This window comes from Protomyctophum parallelum, assembly GCF_964188405.1.
Source record: "Protomyctophum parallelum genome assembly, chromosome: 13".
Lineage (NCBI taxonomy): Eukaryota > Metazoa > Chordata > Actinopteri > Myctophiformes > Myctophidae > Protomyctophum > Protomyctophum parallelum.
This window is the reverse complement of record NC_139708.1, coordinates 13,738,748-13,762,833: the sequence shown is the minus strand read 5'-3', so window position 1 is coordinate 13,762,833 and position 24,086 is coordinate 13,738,748. Positions and strand designations below refer to the sequence as shown.

Sequence of the window (24,086 nt, the reverse complement as noted above, 5' to 3'; positions counted from 1 at the left end):
AGGCTTTTTATTTGAAAATTGCACGAAAATTGCAGATATGACAAACAACAAATATAGCCTACAAAGAAATTGGTGTCGTGATATTTAATAATTTTATACTTCAAAACAAAATAACGGGAATAGCTGATCTGCAAGTTTACAGATCAGATATTTCAGCTTTTCTAAATATGCCTATGAAAAAACGTTCAAACATTTTTTTAACATGGAATCCATTCTGGCGAGTATGACGTTTACGCAAAAAATAATTGTGATTAGACGATTATGTAATAGTTGGCTGCATTTTCAGCAGTGGTGTAAAGTACATTACTCAAGTATACTGTACTTGACTATCATTTTAAGGTATTTTTTACTTTCCTTGAGTAATTACAAATTTCCACGTGTTGTTTTATTCCACTCCATCTCAGAGGCAAACATTGTACTTTCTGTTTTACGATATCATTTACATTTTAAGTTGTCAGATGGGCGTGCATTTTGATTTTCAGAGCATTGATTATTTGAATGATCAATTCATCCATTGTGCTTTGGACCAATGAAACTAGCAAAGCATACTTTCCTATTCTTAGTGGGTATTTTATTAATGTTTTACCAATAGGTGGTCCCTCACGGTCCACCAGTGGGCCACGGCCCGCATGTTGGAGGAGAAAGCAAAGAGAAAGTCATGCTGGAGTCTGGACTGTGTAGAATCCTAATGTCCGGTCGTGGCGACTGAGAACTTTCATTCCTTGAATGTCACATAAAAATGTCACATTTGTTTCTTTCAAAGTGCATGGTCTCTGGAAAGGTCTTGTCATATACCGGTGGAATTTAGAAAGGTCCTCTAGCCCAAGAAGCTCCCATCTGCCACAGAGATGAAAGGCCCTTCTGCTTTTGGAAATCAATAGTGTCAACACTTTGAAATAAAGATCTTGATAATCAGCCTTTTTTTGTCAGCAGAATGTGCTGTACGCTCCCGTTAGCCGGCCTGTCGTGTTCCTCTCTACCTGTGCAGAAAAAGATATACCGTTCTGTCTGTCTTTGTCGTTGTTCTGCTGAATCAGGGTCAGTGGTTTACAATTTTTGTTCCGTAAATGTATGACCAACTTCGTCATACTAACTACAGTGTCACACAAAAAGCAGCAAAAATAGGCGAATTGCCGAAATACTTCATTACAAGCATGTAGACAGAGCTGATATTTTCACTATTTTCGGGAAACAAATTCTGAAAGTGAAAGCGTGTCTGTGACTTTTATTAATATTGTCGCTAGGGATGGCCCAATCAAATTCTTTGGCTCCCGATCCGATTCCGATCATTTTATTTTGAGTATCTGCCGATCTGATTTATATTTTATAGAACACTTATGCCGTATCACAATAGAAAAATATCCCAAATCACAGACAGTATCCATGCAGTCAAATATATGGAATATATTCCATATGATATGGAATATAATATTGATAGTAGGGATGTCACGTTTTTTGGCTCCCGATCCGATTCTGATCATTTGAAAATGACGTGATCCGCCCTAATTTCTGATCACGTGATCGGATCGTGACAACCCTAATTGTTGTTGTTGGACAGCAACCAGCTATCTCCATTTTCAACTTTAAAATAATAATAATATATATATATATAGTATATATAGTATACATATTATACACACACGTTTTTTTAGGTCCATGTGTTCGTTCTTCGCAGTGCCCTGCAGACCGTTGTCAACTATGTATGTATATGTCGGGGCGGGGCAGTGCAGTTTACATACCAGGCGGGGCGGGGCAGTGCAGTTCGCATACCAGGCGGGGCGGGGCAGTGCAGTTTACATACCAGGCGGGGCGGGGCAGTGCATTTCGCATACCAGGCGGGGCGGGGCAGTGCAGTTCGCATACCAGGCGGGGCGGGGCAGTGCAGTTCGCATACCAGGCGGGGCGGGGCAGTGCAGTTCGCATACCAGGCGGGGCGGGGCAGTGCAGTTCGCATACCAGGCAGGGCGGGGCAGTGCAGTTTACATACCAGGCGGGGCGGGGCAGTGCAGTTTACATACCAGGCAGGGCGGGGCAGTGCAGTTCGCATACCAGGCAGGGCGGGGCAGTGCAGTTTACATACCAGGCGGGGCGGGGCAGTGCAGTTCGCGTACCAGGCGGGGCGGGGCAGTGCAGTTCGCATACCAGGCGGGGCGGGGCAGTGCAGTTTACATACCAGGCGGGGCGGGGCAGTGCAGTTTACATACCAGGCGGGGCGGGGCAGTGCAGTTTACATACCAGGCGGGGCGGGGCAGTGCAGTTTACATACCAGGCAGGGCGGGGCAGTGCAGTTGGCATACCAGGCGGGGCGGGGCAGTGCAGTTGGCATACCAGGCGGGGCGGGGCGGGGCAGTTGGCATACCAGGCGGGGCGGGCAGTGCAGTTGGCATACCAGGCGGGGCGGGGCAGTGCAGTTGGCATACCAGGCGGGGCGGGGCAGTGCAGTTGGCATACCAGGCGGTGACGCAGCCTGACAGGATGCTCTCGTTGGTGCTGTTATAGAACAACCTGAGGATACCTGGGACCCCTTTGAATTTCTTTAGGCGACAAAACCAGTGTAATCTCAGCTGAGGCTTTTTTCCCCTCAAGTGAGTGAGCTCCTCCTCGATGCGTATGAGGAACTTGAACTTGCTGATCCTTTCCACTATACAACGCCATCGATGAAGACAGCGGCATGCTCTCTCTTCGGCCTCCTGTAGTCCACCATCAGCTCCTCTCTCTTGTTGACTCGTCAATGTTGACAATCAGTCACTGTCACTGTCGTGTCGTCAGAATACTCGATGATGACATTGGAGCTGTGCATGGTTATGCAGTCATGCAGGGCACCCATTTGTGGGCCGCGGCCCCTTTCTTTTTTGTTTCCTACATTTTGTTTTATTATTATTATTATTATTATTAAGTATTATTATTTCAAAACATTTTAAAAAAATAGCAAAAATGTGCATGAATTTAAAAACAAATTCAATTATGTATTTCCACTATTTTCGTGAAGAAATAAAATAATATTCTGAGAAATTCCATGAATCAGAAGTTAGATTAAAAGTCTAATTTATCTGGTGGGCCTTGAGCTAAAAAGTTTGGGAACCACTTATTACATGTGCATGACACCTACATGTGCATCCACGTTCAAATGTAATTACAGTTGTAGGCTACATGGGAAACTCTACAGTTGTACATGGGTAATACCATATATACATTTGTACATGGGTAATAATACCCTATACAGTTGTACATGGGTAGGACCCTACAGTTGTACATGGGTAATACCATATACAGTTGTACATGGGTAGGACCCTACAGTTGTACATGGGTAATACCATATACAGTTGTACATGGGTAGGACCCTACAGTTGTACATGGTTAATACCCTATACAGTTGTGCATCGGTAATGAACCTTATAGTTGAACATGGAGTACTGCAGTAGTGCCGTGTACTGTCGTCATAGTACTGGCCCCCACATACTGTGTTATACAGTATTTCAGCTGTGCAGTATAGTGCACCATGCAGTACTGATATTTATAGACGGACACACATAACAGTACTGATATTCAGAGAGATAAGTCCAAGTATGACTCTCTCTATCTCTCTCTCTCTCTCTCTCTCTCTCTCTCTCTCTCTCTCTCTCTCTCCATTCAGAGTTATTCTCTGGCACGAGCAGTGAGTTGTTACTTTATAGGTGTTTAATATTGTGAAGGATCCATTCCTTGTGCCAAGGTGTGTTGCTGTTGTTGTTGTTGTTGAAGAGGACTTCTGTCCACTCATGTATACTGTGCTTCTGGAAGTACAGTAGATTCAGTATAATGTGTATAAATAACACTAGGAAACCTAGACTCATAATCTTGCATTATGTCAGAATGTTCAGCTTTTTTATCAATGTGTCACCAGAAACCAATTATCTGTCTAATTTTATATATAAAAAAGTGGTTCTCAAATGGGCGTACAGGGTATACTTGAGAGAAAGTGTAACATGTGCTCAGGGTAGTCTAATTTCAAGTCATTCACTCCTTTTCTTATTTGTGATGTTTAATATATTCTTCAAAAGGTTCGAAATCATGCATTCTTATAGCATCGGGTGGATACCTCATATTATGTCCAAAGCAGCTATACTTTTCAGGATTCAAATAAAAAAAATTAACTACTTTTGTATGACACTAGTAGGCTATGGAGAAAAAAACAACAGCAGCTGACCGACAGCAACGACATGCTAGATATGGTTTTCTCTATGTAGTCGGGTAAAGGGGGTTCTTTGATCTAGAAACCAGGAAAAGGGGGTACTGAAGCACAACAAACTGTTTGAGATCCACTGCCGTAGCCTATTATGCCAGCAGTGTTGGCAAAATATTACTTTAACACTAATATACTACTTATTACTTATTACTTTAAAAAAAAGTAATAAAGTTACACTACTTAGCAGTCCCCCCTCCCATATTCTGCAGTGTTTATTTAACTCATGATGATGGATCCATTTGTACACATATATTAGAAGTAGATTTCGACGTGGAATATAGCTTCCGTATGCACAACTTGCAGCGGACAATAATGTTCATCTCGTCTTGATCACGGACATACTCAAAATAATGCGAATACTTCCAAGTATTGAATGTTATAACGCTTTGTTGTGCCGGTGTTTCTGTCTCCTCCACCTCCTCCATTGTTAGTTTATTTACATCTCTTCTCTCTAACAGTGCAGTCTAACGAGTTACACACACTAGTTTAGGTTGTTGTTCCGTGTTCCGGACGGTTTAAGGCCCGCCCTTCTGCATCCGATACTTCACACATACGTACCGACGAGTGTGCATCGTTTCCGTATCAGCAGTCTGCAAAGCAACTTGACCCCTATCCAGTCTACCATTATAAATAAACACTCAAACCCACAGTTCCACCAAGGCTCGTGAAAATAGTATATTACTTAAGTTACTTGCCAACACTGTAGGCCAGTCAATCTAAGCTAAAAAGGGGCGTGACCCAAAATAGATTGCAATAGTAATCGCTCAAGGTTATTTTATGATCCTTAGGGTCATCTAAATAACATAACAAAAATGGTTGTGTTGAATTGTGGATCATGTTAAATTCAGGGGTTTAAAGTTGGGGTACCCTTAAAAGCCTACAAGGGAACCATTTCAAACTTTAAGTATGCTTTAAGTAGCATGTGACATGTCAAACTAGGGGGTTTCATGATTCTGAATCTATTCCAAGCATTAATTATGCACAGAAAACACTGGCTAAATAAATTTGGCCATAGCCACTTGCCCAAATGTGTGGACCTCATCACATTTGTGATGACCTCATCACATTTGTGACGACATCTATGGCCGTTATTAGCCGAAAATGTATATGCTTGCAATTGTTTCAGAATAATGTATAACCCTACAGTCTGATACTAGTACTGTAGTTTGACATGTCACATGCTACTTAAAGGATTAACATTTTAAGTCTTTGCCTTATAGGTTTAACAGTACCCCAACTTTCAACATTAGCATTAGCGCTGCGTTAGCAATGACATTAACATTAACGTTACCTGTAATAATACTGTACAAATCTGCTGGTTTTCTGTGTGTTTTTCAGGATGGGCGACTGAGGCCCGGCGACCAGCTCATTGCCATTAACAAGGAGTCCTTGATAGGAGTGACATACGAAGAGGCCAAAACGATCCTCAACAAAGTCAAGTTCAGGTGAGAATGTGCATCTCTCTCTCTCTCTCTCTCTCACTCTCTCAGAACTGAGGGCCAATGTGCAAGCATGATCAGTATTAAGAAACTCACATCTAACATACTAGTGTTGATTTTGACAGCCTTTTTTTCTTATTTTTTCCATGCTGTAGTTTTTAAGCTGAAGTGTTTTAAGCCGAACCACAGTGGTTCAGATAAATCCCCGTTGTCAAACCCCACCCCCCCCAACACACACACACACACACACACACACACACACACGCCCACACACACCGTCGCTTGGGGTTGGTGTTTTATTAGACAACGGCAGGGTTTCTCCACTCCCCCATGCGGAGACGCCAGCTGCCACTCCTCTCCTCCACTGAACAGACGCCCGGGTCAAACTGCAGGGGTCACTAGTGCACTAGACACAGACACTGTCCCCCGCGGTCTTCCGCATCCCGCATTTTAACACTGATAAATGGAAGTTGTGAGCGCCCCGGCTGCGCCGACGCAGCAATGCCAGGATATGAAGCCCAGGTATCTGGGTGCTGGCCCATGCATGCTTTCACCTCTACAGTAACACCACCACCCATGCATTACCTAGTAGAGCGTATACCTCCTAGGTCCTCACAAATGGTTGAGGTATTAGGGTTATGAGAGTTATGCCGGTTGTCGTGGCTAGATGATTTCCAGATCTGCAAGCTAACAACGCATCACATTGTGACGTGTTGTGACCTTGTTGATCTGCTATATTGTTTTGTTGTTGTTGTTATTACTTGCGCGAGCAGAGTGTGCGCAAGTATTGTTTTCGGCTGCGTATTAAAAGACGTTTGTTGATGACGTAATCAATTTAAGTTTATAGTATATATTAACTTGCCTATATATGTCAGAGGTTTCAATAACTTGATTGAGATCTGCTTATAGCGCAGTAGTTGACGGTGGAGAATCGGGGTGCCAAACAGAACGGTCAAGCACTGTGCATAAGTTGCGAGCTCTGCTCACACACAAGTAGGCCATTCTTGGCCAACTGGCCAAAGTGCAAGTTGGCAGCTCAACAGAGTGCATTTCTAGTTATTATTGTCTCCACCAGCCGAAGGCATGGGGAGAGTATGTTTTGCACTCCGTCCGTCCGTCCGTGTGTCCGTGTGTCCGTCCGTCCGTCCGTGACCAGCTAATCTCAGCCACCGTTAACCCGGTCGATGCCAAATTTTGCACACACACTCCCTGGATGCCAACCATGAACCTCTGCCCCAAACTTTCCAGAACGGCCTGTTATAGCGCCACCAGGAGGCCGCTTTGTGCAAAACAAGTTTTTTCACAGTACACCTACAGATTTTGTCCAAACATCACGCAAATTAGTACACAGTCTCTCTAGAGCCATTCAACGAAACGGGTCTTTCAGATTTCTCAGACTCCATCCTGATTGGTTAAGATTGGCTTCCAAAGTTCACAGGAGTGCTCAGTTTCAAACAAAATGCTGCAAATCATGAACACATCGCGTGATTTCCCTGAAATTGTGCACGCACATTCCCACTAGGCCGAGGACGAAATGCCACATGAACAATTTCAACTCAGCCTCAAGGTGGCGCTATAACTGGCCCAAAAGTGTTTTACCTCTAACTGCACGGATCTGTGGATAACCTGGTGGAGACCTGTGCCCAGAAGGGCACTTTTTCTAGTTATTATTATTATTATTATTATTATCCTTTCACACAAATTGTCGAAGGTGCGCCAGACGTCTGTTTGGCCTACTACTACCACACGGGTCTGCACAAGCCTCGATGCACACTATGCAGAAATATATCCTACATGCCATGGGGCATGTTATTAACACCCCGAACTCCCAGGGTTATTTAACCCATTAAATCAGAGCGACCAGCGATTTATAGCAGCCGAGCACATTTAGCGACGGACCACTATCCCGGATGTAGCTGAAGTAGCCAAAACACTCCCGAGGAGAACGGCAACAACAGGAGGTATGATTAATTCTAACGCGACTATAGCGACGGGGCCGTAATGGGCCGTCTAACACATAATCTTTGCTTAGAATTGGACGTAATGATTTAGATCAAGAGTTATTCACGTTTTAAGATTTAAGATAAAATGGGGGGTAACATTTTCGATGACGTCCCACCGGAAAATAACATTGAATGTTGCGCAACAGACGCTCCCAGCCTGTGGAGCGATGCGATCGGTTTTGATATCAATAATCTCCGTCCTTTTTATCATTCTCCGTCCTGAGCGTTGGGTGTTACTAATTGATTGAACGGAGAACTCCGTCCTTGACGCTCAGGGTGTTAACTACATTCCATGCTTTCCAATGTCATATTTACAGTACAGTCTGCGTTATTATTATAATGTTATTGCACACTAGACCTTTTCTACCGAAACGGCTTCCTTGCTGTGACGCAAAATATGTACAGTATATATGCTATGCTACATGTACATGTATTCTTCATATTTTCCTCTCCTCTCCTCTCCCTCATCCTCATCCTCATCCTCATCCTCATCCTCATCCTCATCCTCATCCTCTCCTCTCCTCCAGTCAGGAGAGTAAAGCAGAGATAGCATACATCCCAGGTAAAGGGCCATTCCCCAGCATTACGACTCACCCCAACGGTGCCCAGCGAACCTCAACCAATGGCTACAGCACCAAAAAACGCCTAAAAGTCCGCGTCAGATCGCCTGAGGTAAGTACAATCTACAGTGGCGTACCACAACAATGTCTTTATTTTGTACAGCGAATCAGGCTGGAGTAACGTCCTGTATTCAACATCTTACTTGAGAGAACTTGAGTTGTAATTTGGGAAAATATACCAGTTAAAAATATATCATTCTTGTCAAGCAGAAATCTCCATATTTCACATTGTCCTATTTTTGTGTTTCTATATATGTCCTACTTCGTCACACAAGTAGAGAAACTAGCCAATCTAAAAGCCGACGTGTTGTGAGATTGCTGAAAAAGCAGACTAATGCATCTTGACCACATAGCCTGACATAGCCTAATGCATTGTTTCCCAAACAGTGGGTCAGGACCCAAGGTTCCAATTTTTGTATGGGATTTGTTTCCTACATGTTTTATTATTACCGGTACTATTACAAAAGAAAAAGTAAAACATCCCCAAAAAAGCGAATTTTCATGATTTTTTCCCTGTAATGTAACGAAAAATCGTAGAAATTAGAAAACAATTGAAGGAGTATAGCCGATCTACAAGCTCACATTATGAATATTATGAAGCGACGCATTATGAGCTTGTAGATCTGCTATTTTCACTAGTTTGGATCACAGGCAAGTTTGGGAACAACTGTGCCGGGGCGGATTCAAACTAGCCTTGGAAACCGATGCCGGATCCCTATTGGTTCACTAACCTGCCAACCCTCCCCTCCCCAGGAGAACACAGCAGAAAACACTGACGTCACCAAATTTGGGGCGACGCCCCTCTGCACTCTGATTGGTTAGGAAAATAAAAGGTTCATTCCCATTCCTATACAGACCCTTTTGGCCATGCACCCCCTGTTACCTCCCGACCTAGCTGACCCGACCTAGATTACCCCCCCACATGGAAATCAAAATTGCATAAGCTATATAGAGACATACATTTCCTATTTATCCACATATATGCACATATATAAACCTGAATATGGCATATATATGCAGCATAGGCTATATTCTGCATATGCTTGCCAAATGCAGACGCCTCCAGCTTGTACAGAACGCTGCCGCCCGCCTCCTCACCACCACGAGGAAGCGTGAACATATTTCCCCCGGTCCTCGCCACACTCCACTGGCTACCTGTTAGATTTAGAATAGATTTCAAGATTTTATTATTTGTTTTTAAAGCCCTAAATGGTCTCGCACCCCAGTATTTATCACTCCTTTTAAATCCATACACCCCAGCCAGGTCCTTGAGGTCAGCTGACCAACTGCTTCTGACTATGCCCTCAACAAAGTACAGGTCTAGAGGTGACCGAGCTTTCTCAGTGGCCGGCCCCAGACTCTGGAACAGTCTGCCCTTTCTCAGTGGCCGGCCCCAAACTCTGGAACAGTCTGCCCTTTCTCAGTGGCCGGCCCCAAACTCTGGAACAGTCTGCCCTTGTGTATTAGGTCCGCTCGTCAGTCCTCTCTTAACCCATTCTGACCTGAGATCAGATTCATACGAGGTTTCCGCCGGACACACGCTGGTCTGATGAACCCATTCTGACCTGAGATCAGATTCTAAAAATGTCAGTCGTTCTTCGATTTTTCTAAAAATAGCAGACCTACAAGCTCGTATCGCGCCACTCGGTGGCGCGATATGAGCTTGTAGATCTGCTATTTTTAAATAGCTAAAGCATAACATGATGCTGACACCAAAATGGGTGCCCGTTCAGAATGGGCTAAAACTCATTTTTTCTTCATGGCTTTTGACTCCATTTGATTCTTGATTTTAATTTTTGCTTTTGCTCTATTGTACTGTAACTGTGTAGTTTGTTGCTCTCTTTTGTCTTGGTTTCTTTTTTCTTTTACCTGATCCTGTACAGCACTTTGGTTGACCTTTGGTCTTTGTAAATGTGCTTTATAAATAAAGTTTGATTTGATTTGATATTTGGCATAATATGTTAATACATTTAAAATAAAACCATAGTACCACCATTAGCCTTTTCATGTCTCGCACCCCCTAGAAGGCGCTCGCGCACCACAAGGGGTGCACGCACACAGTTTGGGAACCACTGCACAGTACCTCCCACTCCTACATGTATACCAGGGCTCCTGGGCACTGGGTTGCACCTGGGTTTCCAGGGCTAGCGCCGACAACTTACAAGGTCACCAGTGACCACCCAAAAATTTTGTTCAACTAAAACGGTTACACAGTATGACTTTATTATTATTATTATGTTTTATTTGTTGGCATCAGGAGCCAATCTTGACTAAGGGCTGTCTGGCTGATAGCCTCTGGAACTTCAATGTGTATGAGACTGGATTAGGCAGGATTCTATTTGGATGATCAGGGTTGAGCAAAAAGCAGGGATGGAGTGAGGATCAGGGTTGATCAAAAAGCAGGGGTGGAGTGCATGCAGTCAGAGGTGTGGATGTTGCACTATGGGGTGACCAGATCCAAACTGTTCATTTGAGTATCGCTTGTGTGGGACAAGTTGGACGGGGGGACAGTCACAGGACAGGACAGGACTGGATTAGCAACTTGTACTTTTAGTTGCTAAAAAACACATCTTGCAGGAAACTATTAGGGGACTAACTATTAGGGCGGCGGTGGCCGGATGGTAACCGCAAGGTTGCCAGTTCGAACCCGGAGTCAGTGTTGAAGTGTCCTTAAGCAAGACACTGAACCCCTAATTGCTCCTGGTTGGTGCCTTGCATGGTTTCAGCCGCTATCGATGTATGAATGTGTGTGTGAATGGGTGAATTGATGGACAATCTATGTAAAGCACCTTGGATAAAGGCGCTATATAAAAGCACCATTTACCATTTAGGGCATTTGAACACTGATGCCTGCCAGTCACAATGTGGGACAGGTTCTCAATTTGTGGGACGCCTGAAAAGTCTTGCAAATAAGAGACTGTCCCACACAAACGGTCACCCTACCCTATGTTGCACTGGTTCCCAAACAGTGCAAGGCATTAAAAAAAGAAAATGTAATATACTGTATGAATGTTGCTTTTGAATACTTAGGCTATTTGTGCTACCTTTATTTGTATGATAAAATAGGGCACTGAACTTACATAAACACATAAAAAGTGGTTTCTATTATTATTATATTAATTATAATCATACTAAAATTCTAACAATGAATGAATGAATGTCAGAAACACCGGCTTATCTCCTCATTGCCTGCACCAATCGCTCCCACAGGCATTGACCATAATAATATGGAGGTCTTAACAGAGCCCTTTTTTCGATTTGACACATTAATGATTAATAATGAATTTATTAGTGAATTAACCTTGCACCCTCACACACCTCCGCCCCTTGGCGACACCTGCATCACAGGCCACCGTTCTCACCGTTACCCCACTGGCATGCTTCCTCTAGCTACCGCCGCAACACAACAAATAGTGCCCTATACAATTTGGCGCCGCTGACTGTGTGTGTGTGTGTGTTGCATCCTTTGGCCGTCTTCTCCTACCAAACTACACCATTTGCACACATCTCACCATGCACTACAGCAACAGCTTGCCTGTCCACACATCAACCACTACTTTGCATTCATATTCATGTCATATTTACAGTACTACGGCCTTCACAGTGACCGGGATATTGTGTGTGTGTGTGTGTGTGTGTGTGCGCGCGCGTGTGAGAGGGACGATAAACAGTCAGCAACACGTTACATTTCTACTTCTACTAAAGAAAGAGGCAGCGATGGAGCCATAAGTCCATATCCATAAATTCGGGGACATAAATCGTTGACGTTGCCTTGCTTTTCTTTTATTCTCCATTGTTCTGTAAAGCACTTTGAGCTGCATTTCATGTCATGAAAGGTGCTATACAAATAAAGTTTTATTATTATTATTATTATTATAAATTGCGCAAAATACTGTTAAACATGACGGCAGCAGCCTGCTGCATCCTCCTAGCTGTTGTGTGCTAAGCTAATTATCATACGGAACCACAACAGTCAACACGGCTCTGACCAGGGTTGCCACATTGACTGAGAGGGAAACAAGCAACCAGGTCTATGAAAATGTTAACAGGCCAGATCAAGTCAGAAAATCCGAAAATAATAATAATAAATAAATCTAGAATAAGAAACAATATTGCTGACTGTCAAACATCATTGTCCAATGTTGTTTTAGAGCAGTGGTTCTCAAACATTTTCATGTCATGGACCACTTATATATATATTATATATATAATATATATATTTACTATATATATACACCGGTATATATATACAGTATATACACACACCGTATATCTAGGTGTGCCCCGAGATTTTTAGGCTATGAAAAGTGTGCCCTGGGACAAAAAAGGTTGAGAAACACTGCTCCAACGCACCTACCCTTTTTCACACCGCCCCCAGGCAGGCATCTGAAACAATTCCCCACACTGAACATAATTTGCTGTTCATATATTCAGAACGGGTAAGGACTAGTTATAATAATTATTATAATAATAATAATTATTATTATTATTATCTAACTAATACATCCTGTTCTTATAGAATGCTGTGTATTCAACTGTAGTTGACTCTATAATTAATCTAATATTAAGGATGATCTCCATGTTGATGCAGGTGGAGCCAACCTCAGTGTCTTCAGCGTCTCCAGACCACTGTCCTCCAGATACACACATCTCAGGTACTGTCCTCCAGATACACACATCTCAGGTACTGTCCTCCAGATACACACATCTCAGGTACTGTCCTCCAGATACACACATCTCAGGTACTGTCCTCCAGATACACACATCTCAGGTACTGTCCTCCAGATACACACATCTCAGGTACTGTCCTCCAGATACACACATCTCAGGTACTGTCCTCCAGATACACACATCTCAGGTACTGTCCTCCTGATACACACATCTCAGGTATACTGTCCTCCTGATACACACATCTCAGGTACTGTCCTCCTGATACACACATCTCAGGTACTGTCCTCCTGATACACACATCTCAGGTACTGTCCTCCTGATACACACATCTCAGGTATACTGTCCTCCAGATACACACATCTCAGGTACTGTCCTCCTGATACACACATCTCAGGTACTGTCCTCCAGATACACACATCTCAGGTACTGTCCTCCTGATACACACATCTCAGGTACTGTCCTCCTGATACACACATCTCAGGTATACTGTCCTCCTGATACACACATCTCAGGTATACTGTCCTCCAGATACACACATCTCAGGTACTGTCCTCCAGATACACACATCTCAGGTACTGTCCTCCTGATACACACATCTCAGGTACTGTCCTCCTGATACACACATCTCAGGTACTGTCCTCCTGATACACACATCTCAGGTACTGTCCTCCTGATACACACATCTCAGGTATACTGTCCTCCAGATACACACATCTCAGGTACTGTCCTCCTGATACACACATCTCAGGTACTGTCCTCCAGATACACACATCTCAGGTACTGTCCTCCTGATACACACATCTCAGGTACTGTCCTCCTGATACACACATCTCAGGTATACTGTCCTCCTGATACACACATCTCAGGTATACTGTCCTCCTGATACACACATCTCAGGTACTGTCCTCCTGATACACACATCTCAGGTACTGTCCTCCTGATACACACATCTCAGGTATACTGTCCTCCTGATACACACATCTCAGGTACTGTCCTCCTGATACACACATCTCAGGTACTGTCCTCCTGATACACACATTTCAGGTATACTGTCCTCCAGATACACACATCTCAGGTACTGTCCTCCTGATACACACATCTCAGGTATACTGTCCTCCAGATACACACATCTCAGGTACTGTCCTCCTGATACACACATCTCAGGTACTGTCCTCCAGATACACACATCTCAGGTACTGTCCTCCTGATACACACATCTCAGGTACTGTCCTCCTGATACACACATCTCAGGTATACTGTCCTCCTGATACACACATCTCAGGTATACTGTCCTCCTGATACACACATCTCAGGTACTGTCCTCCTGATACACACATCTCAGGTATACTGTCCTCCTGATACACACATCTCACGTATACTGTCCTCCTGATACACACATCTCAGGTATACTGTCCTCCTGATACACACATCTCAGGTATACTGTCCTCCTGATACACACATCTCAGGTACTGTCCTCCTGATACACACATCTCAGGTACTGTCCTCCTGATACACACATCTCAGGTACTGTCCTCCTGATACACACATCTCAGGTACTGTCCTCCAGATACACACATCTCAGGTACTGTCCTCCTGATACACACATCTCAGGTACTGTCCTCCAGATACACACATCTCAGGTACTGTCCTCCAGATACACACATCTCAGGTACTGTCCTCCAGATACACACATCTCAGGTACTGTCCTCCAGATACACACATCTCAGGTACTGTCCTCCAGATACACACATCTCACGTATACTGTCCTCCAGATCAGTGGTTCCCAAAGTGGGGTCCGGGGACCCCCAGGGGTCCTTGAGGGAGTTCCAGGGGGTCGCCAGCTATATGATAGTTTGTAACCAAATGGGCCCTTATGGGTCTGTAACTCTTTTCCATTTGTATACTCTCAGAGTTAAATTAACAGTGATTTTACAATATGAATTGGGGGTCCCAGAGATAGAAATGCCATTAAATGGGGGTCCGTAGACTAATGCATGTCAAAATGGGGGTCCCTGAAATGAATTAATAAGATCTGTAAAAATCTTCTCTTATGGTGGTCCCTGGTATATCTTTTTAAATGGGGGTCCACAGGCTAATTAGTGTCAATTTGGTCTGAAAAGATTTGGGAACCACTGCTCCAGATACACACATGCAGGTATACTTTCCTACTGGCGTCCCTCTCTGCTGCTCCCTCTCTCTCTCTCTCTCTCCTACCCTGCCTTTATTTTCTTCTTTCTAATTATTTGATCGGCCCAAAACATTGTGTTCATTGTCATGATTTGTCACAATCCAAATTGGCTTTGTCTGCGGCGTAAACGTCTTTAAATAAATACCTTTTGCAAATCCTATGGGGAAAATTAATGCTGAATTATTTCCTGGGCCACTCGTCATTCTGAAAGGGGGGCGGGACTGCGACGCTCTTATAGTCCCAGATTAACCCGTTAATTCTGGATGTGTTGAGATTAAGCCCCGACAAGATCGTCATTAGCTGACGGCTCAGACGACTCTCAGCTCTCATCCGTGTGTTTCTATTGGCTAAGCCAGGGAACATATGGCATGCAGATGAAGTTCAAGGTTGAAGTTGATCTGTATTGTCAGATCTTGTAAGGGCTCACACGTCACTTACAGCTCCCACATTATGCTGTACTAGGGCTCACACGTCACTTACAGCTCCTACATTATGCTGTTTCCCAAACAGTGGGTCACTAACCCATTTTTGGGTAACACCAATTTGTATGGGTCACCACGACTTGAGTAAAATTTTTAAATGATTTTCCTACATTAATATATACTAGAATTACTGTACTGTACTGTACTGTACTGTACTGTACTGTACGGTTCGGTGCTGTGCCTTACCATACTGTGCTGTACTGTACCGTGCTGCTGTGCCCTGTGTATGTGTGTGTGCGCGTGTGTATGTGTGTGTGTGTGTGTGTGTGCAGTGAAAAGGGGAGGGGCGGGGGAATGAGGAAGTTGTGATGTCATTTGCATCACAGCGAAATGTTGCGCAATAACAGTGTGTCTGATAAAAGTAATATTTGTACAGTTAATATGGCAGTTGTGGGGAAGCGATGTAGTGCATATGGATTCGGGTGGCGTGCAGGATTTGTTGTGCATGGAGAGATGTGCGCTAACGGAGTGGTTTGGTAGGAGAAGGAGCACGGATAAACGGCCATGTGCTTGTGTCCTTTTTATTAGGGTAGAAGGATATATATATATATATATATATATATATATATATATATATATATATATATATGCGTGTGTGAGTGGCGCCGTGGCTACAAACAGACATGTGGCACACATTGACTCTATAGGGATAGTAAAAGTTGTCCATTCTGTCAGGAGGAAGAGAGACTTGAACATCTATGGTTATGGTGCCCAAGGCTTGGTAGTCTGTTTGTTCTGCTACACAGCTACAGAGATGGTTTAACAGTTTTAATGAAGAGCGTAATGATGAAATGTTTATTTATGGGCCAAAGTACAAAGCATTGAGCAAGAGTAACTGCTGGTTTTGTCTCTTTAAAGAGAGAGAGAGTGAGTGAGAGAGAGAGAGAGAGAGAGAGAGAGAGAGAGTAGATTTTTATATTATTGAGTGCCAAAAGCATGCAATTTGTAGAACTGTCCTGATGAATGTTTTATTGTAAACAAAAGGTTAAATAAAGGCTTTGTTAAAGGTCTCTCTCTCTCTCTCTCTCTCTCTGTAATGGCTCACTCTCTCCTGGCTCTCTATTCCATCACGGTGTTGTCAGTTGGACCTTCATGTCCTCGGTGTGTGTGTGTGTGTGTGCGCGTGTATGTGCCCGTGTGCCTGTGTGTGTGTGTGTGTGTGTGTGTGTGTGTGTGTGAATGATGTCCATGCTATGATGTGAACCATCATTCCTTCTCCCTCTGAAAGCTCTGCTGACACTGTTTCACCCACCCTAACTCTATTCAATTGATCTTTATGGTGGACAGTTGAATCGAAATGTCCTCTCTCTCCTCTCCTCCCCTACAGGCTCATCCGCTGCCCAGCGATCAGGGGCCAAAGCCAAGATCACCCTGGACCCCCACATACGTCTGAAGTCGGATAAGTTGGACCTGGTGAGTCTGTCACCTTAAGCCCACCAACCCACAGCCCACACACTAAACTGATTTATTTTAAACTTACAACTTGTCGAAAAGGTATTTTCAGCCAGAGTTTCCCCCACAATAAGGATAGAAACATTTTACATATGGGGACCTTATCAGCCAGATCCGTATATATATTGAAATGTTATTTCCTTTAGAGGATAGCCCCTTGAGATGTATCATCTCGTTTTAGAGGGGGTCCTCGGGCACAACACAATGAATACAGTACATAGACAAACAATACATTAAACATGTCGACACAGAACAATACACTTACAACATCAACAAAACATAGATGCTCTCCAAACCACTCAAACACTACATCAAGACCAGAAGCAACTGCACTGAAACACCTAACAAAATACTAATAATAGTGATACTAATAATGAAAATAATAAAAACAAAGATAAAGATAATCAAGCATTAAAGTACACACCTCTCTCCAAAAGTCAAAATCAAGTACAATTGGTTTCAGGTCTACAAGCAAAGAAACCTTGAAAATGTTAAATGATGTAATTGATCTCAAAGAAACAGACAAGTTGTTCCAATCAGATGGAGCTTTAAACTGAAAAGTATGTCTCCCAATTTCGTTAGATGTTGTGGGTAGTAGGGTACAGAAAAATAAAGTTGTTGAGTATGTCTAAGAGGGTATCTAGAGTTATATGTAACTAATAACTGTTTTAAATATGATGGATAATTAAAGTAAATGCACTTAAAAAGGAAAAGCAACCATGCAGTGGAATTGCCTTCTCGTTTGAGGAGTTAGCCAATTTAAGGTATCATACATGACACAGTGGTGTGTCTGGTAGGGACACCTCAAGACAAATCTACAGATACTATTGTACGCAACATTTAATGAATGGAGATGAGCTTCAGTAGTATTCTGATAAATGATATCACCATAATCAATAACAGGAAATAAGAGTTGTTGAACAATGAGTTGTTGAATATATACGGACCCCAACGTATACTATAACATTATACGTATACTCGACGCCCAGGACGATAGATTTATTCTTACCTCCCGTTGTTGTCGATCGACTCTAGAGTGGTGTGGCTATTGTTAGCTGCTACACACACATTCACAACAACATCTGGTCCGTCGGTAAAAGTGGTCCGTGTTTATAAATCGAATGGGCGCTATAATGTAATGGATTAAATAACCCCGGGTTAACATTGGTCCGGTTGCTACGGTAACGCCCGTCACCACCAGCTATGGGACGTAAAATCTGATCACTGTTTAGCTCGGTTACAACATAGACTAGCCCCACCCCCAAGCTATTCATTTAAATGGAAGTTGCTCAGTGGTGTTTTCAAGCACCCGGAAAACTGCCGGAAGTACAATTATAACTCAATGGCTCGAGCGAGCAGAAGTTTAGCCTAGCCTAGCCTAGCCTAGCCTAGCCCCGGACCTCAAATTTGAGGTCCTGGGCTTACGCACATGACATCATGAACGTCCGTCCACCTCCATGAAAGTGATCGGGTTTGGGTTACAAGCAGGATTTTCAAACCTCCATAAGTCGGAATCCAGCAGAGCTGTCCATGGTGGATCTTATGCAAATTTCTGATGTAAAGTGACAATATTTGCCTTTGACATGTAGTGCAGTAGATGTATTGAAAAATGTATTAGGTACTCAAAATTGTACTGAAGTGCAGTAGGCCTACTTGAGTATAAATTCAATTATAGTTACTTCCCACCCACTGACTAATGTCCAAGAGCATTTGTCTAACTCGGAGGGAATTATCTGCTCCTTCTTTTTCCGCCCCTGTCTTTTTGAATGGGTTCATGCTCTTAGAAACATGGGTGTAATTCATCACAGAGGCACTCGCCAGCCTCCAAATGCACTTTGGCCAAATTAAATCTCTCTCTCTGTTGGAGGTGCATGGAGAGTTCCCCTCCCCTCAATAATTGTCCCCCTGCCCGCCTCTGGCCACGCTCCAGTGGCGTGCAACGCCTACACCATCTGGCAATGGGACAGCACGGAATATACAGCTTGTGATTGAACTTTTTTATTTATATATATCTTTTTTTTTACCTAAGTAAAAGTATCAATGCCGCAGTATTGAATTACTTTGATGTTTCATCATTCACTGCCAGATTTATTTTGCCCCCTGTTCTCCCCTTTTCGTTTATCTTAGCTTTTCAAGACATATGCTGTGCTTAGATTTGTATTTTTATTACTCGGTTTATCGCCGACATGGACATGTTGTGCTTTGTTCACAGGGAAAATCAAATATTCCATTTTATTTTATTCTGTATTAATTTTTGTAGTACTATCCTGACCTCTGCCCCCCGCCCCACCCAAAAAATGAAATACTCCACAGCAATTGCATACCCCACTCAGTCCTGTTGAACCTTAATAGGCCATTCATTACCTAATTATGCAAATTTCTCAACAACTTGTATTATAAAAAAGATATATAGCAAATTTTCCAATTTGAACCAAAAAGGCCTGTTGGCTGCCACATTAGTAGTACAATATGCACTGTTAAGAATCTTGCTAATAAAGTATTCAATCAATCAATCAATCAGTTGATTCACAAAAACTAAAATTGCCGATCTACAAAATCACAAGCTTGTTGTGAGCTTGTAGCGCAGCTATTTTCTTTTGGCTAATGTTATCCCCAAGAATATATATGGATGCGGTTAATATTTAGAATTCATGATTTTAAAAGCTGGATTTATGCTTAAGCCCACACTGTTCTCGCTATTCACCTATGACGAATATATATAGGGGTCTTAAGGTTGACTCACTGACGCAAGAAGAATAGCGGCCCGTCTCTGTGCGTTTGGAAAGTAATTCATAAGAAGTTGCGTGACATTGCTGAAGAGAGGCTTTTGGGACGTGTGGAAATGGAGGAGAGATGTGCACAGAGAAAGGCTGGCTGCTGCTGCTTGCTGTGTCTCCACAACTTGACAAGGTCTGAAATAAACCCTTTTGGCTGAATCATGCTTCACCCCTCTGCATTGGAAGTTATGTAACGCCACTGCTGTCGGCGCAGAAAGCTCGTATCTCTGCGTTAAAAAACTTTTTTTAACAATAAAACGACAATATGCCTGCTCGTAACATTGACGTAGCATTGACGTTTCGTGACCTTGTAGATTGTCTAGTTTCACTATTTCCGAAGATATAATCAATGCGAAAGTGGTTAAAGGATGCTCACACAAGATACAGGATAAACAAGTGCAATTGGAAGTGATGATGACACAAAGAAATGAGCAGACACAACACAATTGGAAGTGGAACAATAAACCACCCACTTGAACATTTAGTTTCTGTTACTGAACAAACACTCAATTCACAGCAATTAATACTATCAGAATAAAGTGCTTCAACCTCTTGTGACAGCCCAATGAAATGATGGCGATATTCCATAGTGTGTAAAATGTGGCCCAGCCTAGCTTGCTCTCGTTGCTCAACTCACTTTACTAATTAAGATGACATAACCTTTATTCATATGCAGCGAAATTCAGCCGACTCATTTTTTTTTTTTTTAACAAATCATTCTCATAATTGTTGTTTTCAGTGTTGGACAAAGTACTCAACCCAACTTGAGTGAATTTATACTCCTGGTCAAATAGAACATTTCTGATGAGCAGTGAAAAATAGTTAAATTGGCCGATCTACAAGCTCACAACGAGTCTGCTATACATACATTTGGTAGGCATACACTCTCCGAGTTACAGACCTGTGACGGTCCATTTGGAACACCCTCAAGTAACCCAGAGGGTGCCTAGACCTCACTTTGAGAACCAATACAATACTATGTAGACAATGCAGTACTGTATAATGTATGACTGAATTTGTGTTTATCCAAAATTATGGCCAAAATGATGAAGAAAAAAGAATGGGACCGTTAAGAGGGTATCGTTAAGGAACCGGAATCGTAAGGATCCCAAACCCTAGTTGTGATATTAGGTGGTGGATATTAAGTGGTTAATTCATAATATGCTTTTGTTTCAGTCCAAAGAGTCTCTTCCTAGAAATGTAGTGAAGTCAAAAGTGCAATCTCTATTCACATTGTAGCAGAGTAAAAAAAAAAAACATACTCCAAAGATTAACATGTGAGATGTGAGGCTGATTCTACATGGCTTCTAAATCAATAAGTTTGTTCAGAAATGTTCAAAAATAGCAGATGGCTTGTACATGCTTGCTTGATCTGCTTTTTCTGAGAACTACTGTTCCACACAATCCTGCCGTGACCACCATTAAATGTTCAGTTGACTCTTAACTATTGAACAGATGGATGATTTTATAAAAAATTCTTCCCGCCAACGTGCAGCAATTTTTACTTGAGTCGTGACCCATAAAAATAGTACTCAAGTAAATGTACTTAGTCACTGTCCTCTACTGAGTTCTGACCCATTCAGGTCAGTTTCCTACACTCAGAGTGTAGGAACTCTGCTCTGCCTTGCACTGCACAAAAGCGTGACGCAAGTTATTATGGGAAGAAAAGCGGGATCGATAACTCGGGGCACATAAGTTGAGCTTGAATTAATATGCGTGTAAGCGCTTTGGTTGAGCTATAGCACCTCTGCATTGATGCTGCAAACCTGCTGTGCGTGTAAATTGTGCAATGGAGGACAAAGTATTAGACACCAGTCAATACTGGTATTTTAAGTATTCAAATGTACAAATTACATTTGGAAGTACATTTCGTTTTTTGGAATATCTAATTGAAATTTAGAACATGAAAATAAATGAATGAATGAATGAATGAATGAATGAATGAACGCATGCATGAATGCATGAATGAATGATAGCAGATTCTGAAGATCTGCTATTTTCACTTAAAAGGATATAGCTAACCACTTGCTTGCAGTACAGTAAGTGGTTAGTTTATAATATTTAAGTTGAGACACCCTTCCTAGAAATGTAGTGGATTTAAAAGGTACAATATTTCTATTTGAATGAAATGCAGCATGAGTGAATGTTTTGTTTTGCAAAAAACAGCAAAAAAAACAACAAACGCAAACTAAGAAATAAAAGTCCTTAAGTACAATATTTAAGTAAAATAAATTGGTTACTCTCTTCCAATGCGCGTACTCTCTTTGGTCAAGCTGTAGATCATCTATTCTTTCAATGCAAGACATCAGCATGCAACTACGTGTAAATCATAAGGCATAACTCTTATATCTAATGCCCAAACCTGATTTCTAATCATAATCCCAATATTTTTTTATTTTTTCTAATTGTAAACCTAGGGCCCTGATATGTCACCCCTTAACCCTAAATTTATTTAGCATTTTTTACTATTTTGAAAAAACATTTAAAAATAGTTCAAACTAGAAAAAGTGCCCTTCCGGGCACAGGTCTCCACCAGGTTATCCACAGATCCGTGCAGTTAGAGGAAAAAACACTTTTCGGCCAGTTATAGCGCCACCTTGAGGCTGAGTTGAAATTGTTCATGTGGCATTTCGTCCTCGGCCTAGTGGGAATGTGGGTGCACAATTTCACGGAAATCACGCGATGTGTTCATGATTTGCAGCATTTTGTTTGAAACTGAGCACTCCTGTGAACTTTGGAAGCCAATCTTAACCAATCAGGATGGAGTCTGAGAAATCTGAAAGAGCCGTTTCATTGAATGGCTCTAGAGAGACTGTGTACCAATTTGCGTGATGTTTGGACAAAATCTGTAGGTGTACTGTGCAAAAACTTGTTTTGCACAAAGCAGCCTCCTGGTGGCGCTATAACAGGCCGTTCTGGAAAGTTTGGGGCAGAGGTTCATGGTTGGCATCCAGGGAGTGTGTGTGCAAAATATGGCATCGAAAAACTTGTTTTGCACAAAGCGGCCTCCTGGTGGCGCTATAACAGGCCGTTCTGGAAAGTTTGGGGCAGAGGTTCATCGTTGGCATCCAGGGAGTGTGTGTGCAAAATATGCCATCGACCGGGTTAACGGTGGCCGAGATTAGCTGTTCACGGACACACACACACACGGACACACACACACACACGCGGACGGACGGAGTGCAAAACATACTCTCCCCACATGCCTTCGGCCTGGTGGAGACAATAACCAATCTACATTGACACGTTGTGAGATTGTAGATTGGCTATTATATTTTTCAAAATAGTAAAAAAAAAAAAGAAAAGGCAAATAAATTTAGGGATAAGGGGTAGATATAGCTAGTAGCTACTACTCTCCAGGGGGTCCCCATGCAAATTGAACTAATGTAACGTCAACATCTGTTTACTCACAATAACCCCCCTGCATAAATCAGTCTGTCTGTCTGTCTGTCTGTGTCTCTCTCTCTCTCTATCTCTCTGTCCCGCTCTCTCTCTCTCTCCCAGGCCTTGTCCTATCTGGGTCTGAACGTCACAGAGGAGAAGAAGAGAAGGTTAAGACAGAACCTGAACACGGACCCACAGGGCACTGTAGCCTATGGAGGTACATCACGCATGCGCACACACACACACACACACACACACACACACACACACACACACACACACACACACACAGGAATAGTTTTATTTGTTTGTCAACTCATAATTCTACATTTTTGCGTTTTTATGTTTGAATGATTTGTATGCAAAACTAATTTCTGCCCAATAGGAAAGATATTGGGACTATTCCTTGCCTCACAGGTCTTAATTACCAATTATACCAGTTAACATTCAATGCCAGATTCAATTCCAAAATGTACCACCCAGTGCAAGCTTTTTTGTTGCATTTCCTTAACTTTTAAGTAGTCACAGAATATTCATCTCCACTACGATCGCATCCCCGACCGTTGATAATCACAGAGCATGTATTTGTTTTGCTCCGTTCAAAATTGAATGGCGGTCGCCGCTGAAGTGTAACGATACAAGAAGAGAGATAGAGATAAACTTACTTGGAACCCACTCAAGGAACCATGAGAGTCCAGCTGGACCACACTGGACCCACTGGACCCACTGGACCCACTGGACCCACTGGTGTAGCAGAGTGTTTCCATAACCATGACTCTGTTTGACCAGAATGGAACAGAGCCCTCATTAGTATCATTGGTAAAACCTAAAGGAAGGAAGAAAGA

At 42.6% G+C, this 24,086-nt stretch overlaps 1 protein-coding gene across 1 annotated transcript in view; it reads left to right on the top strand.

The window, feature by feature from the left end:
• Positions 1-24,086, top strand: part of LOC310868502 (syntaxin-binding protein 4) — a gene marked incomplete at its 5' end in the record, with an annotated part of 182,700 nt that overhangs the window by 139,142 nt on the left and 19,472 nt on the right. Inside the window, 5 exons of the mRNA XM_083778957.1 lie at positions 5,564-5,670; positions 8,195-8,339; positions 12,879-12,942; positions 16,956-17,041; positions 23,362-23,458. Of these exons, the coding sequence (XP_083635083.1) occupies positions 5,564-5,670; positions 8,195-8,339; positions 12,879-12,942; positions 16,956-17,041; positions 23,362-23,458 (499 nt within the window). The remainder of the gene's footprint in view (positions 1-5,563; positions 5,671-8,194; positions 8,340-12,878; positions 12,943-16,955; positions 17,042-23,361; positions 23,459-24,086) is intronic.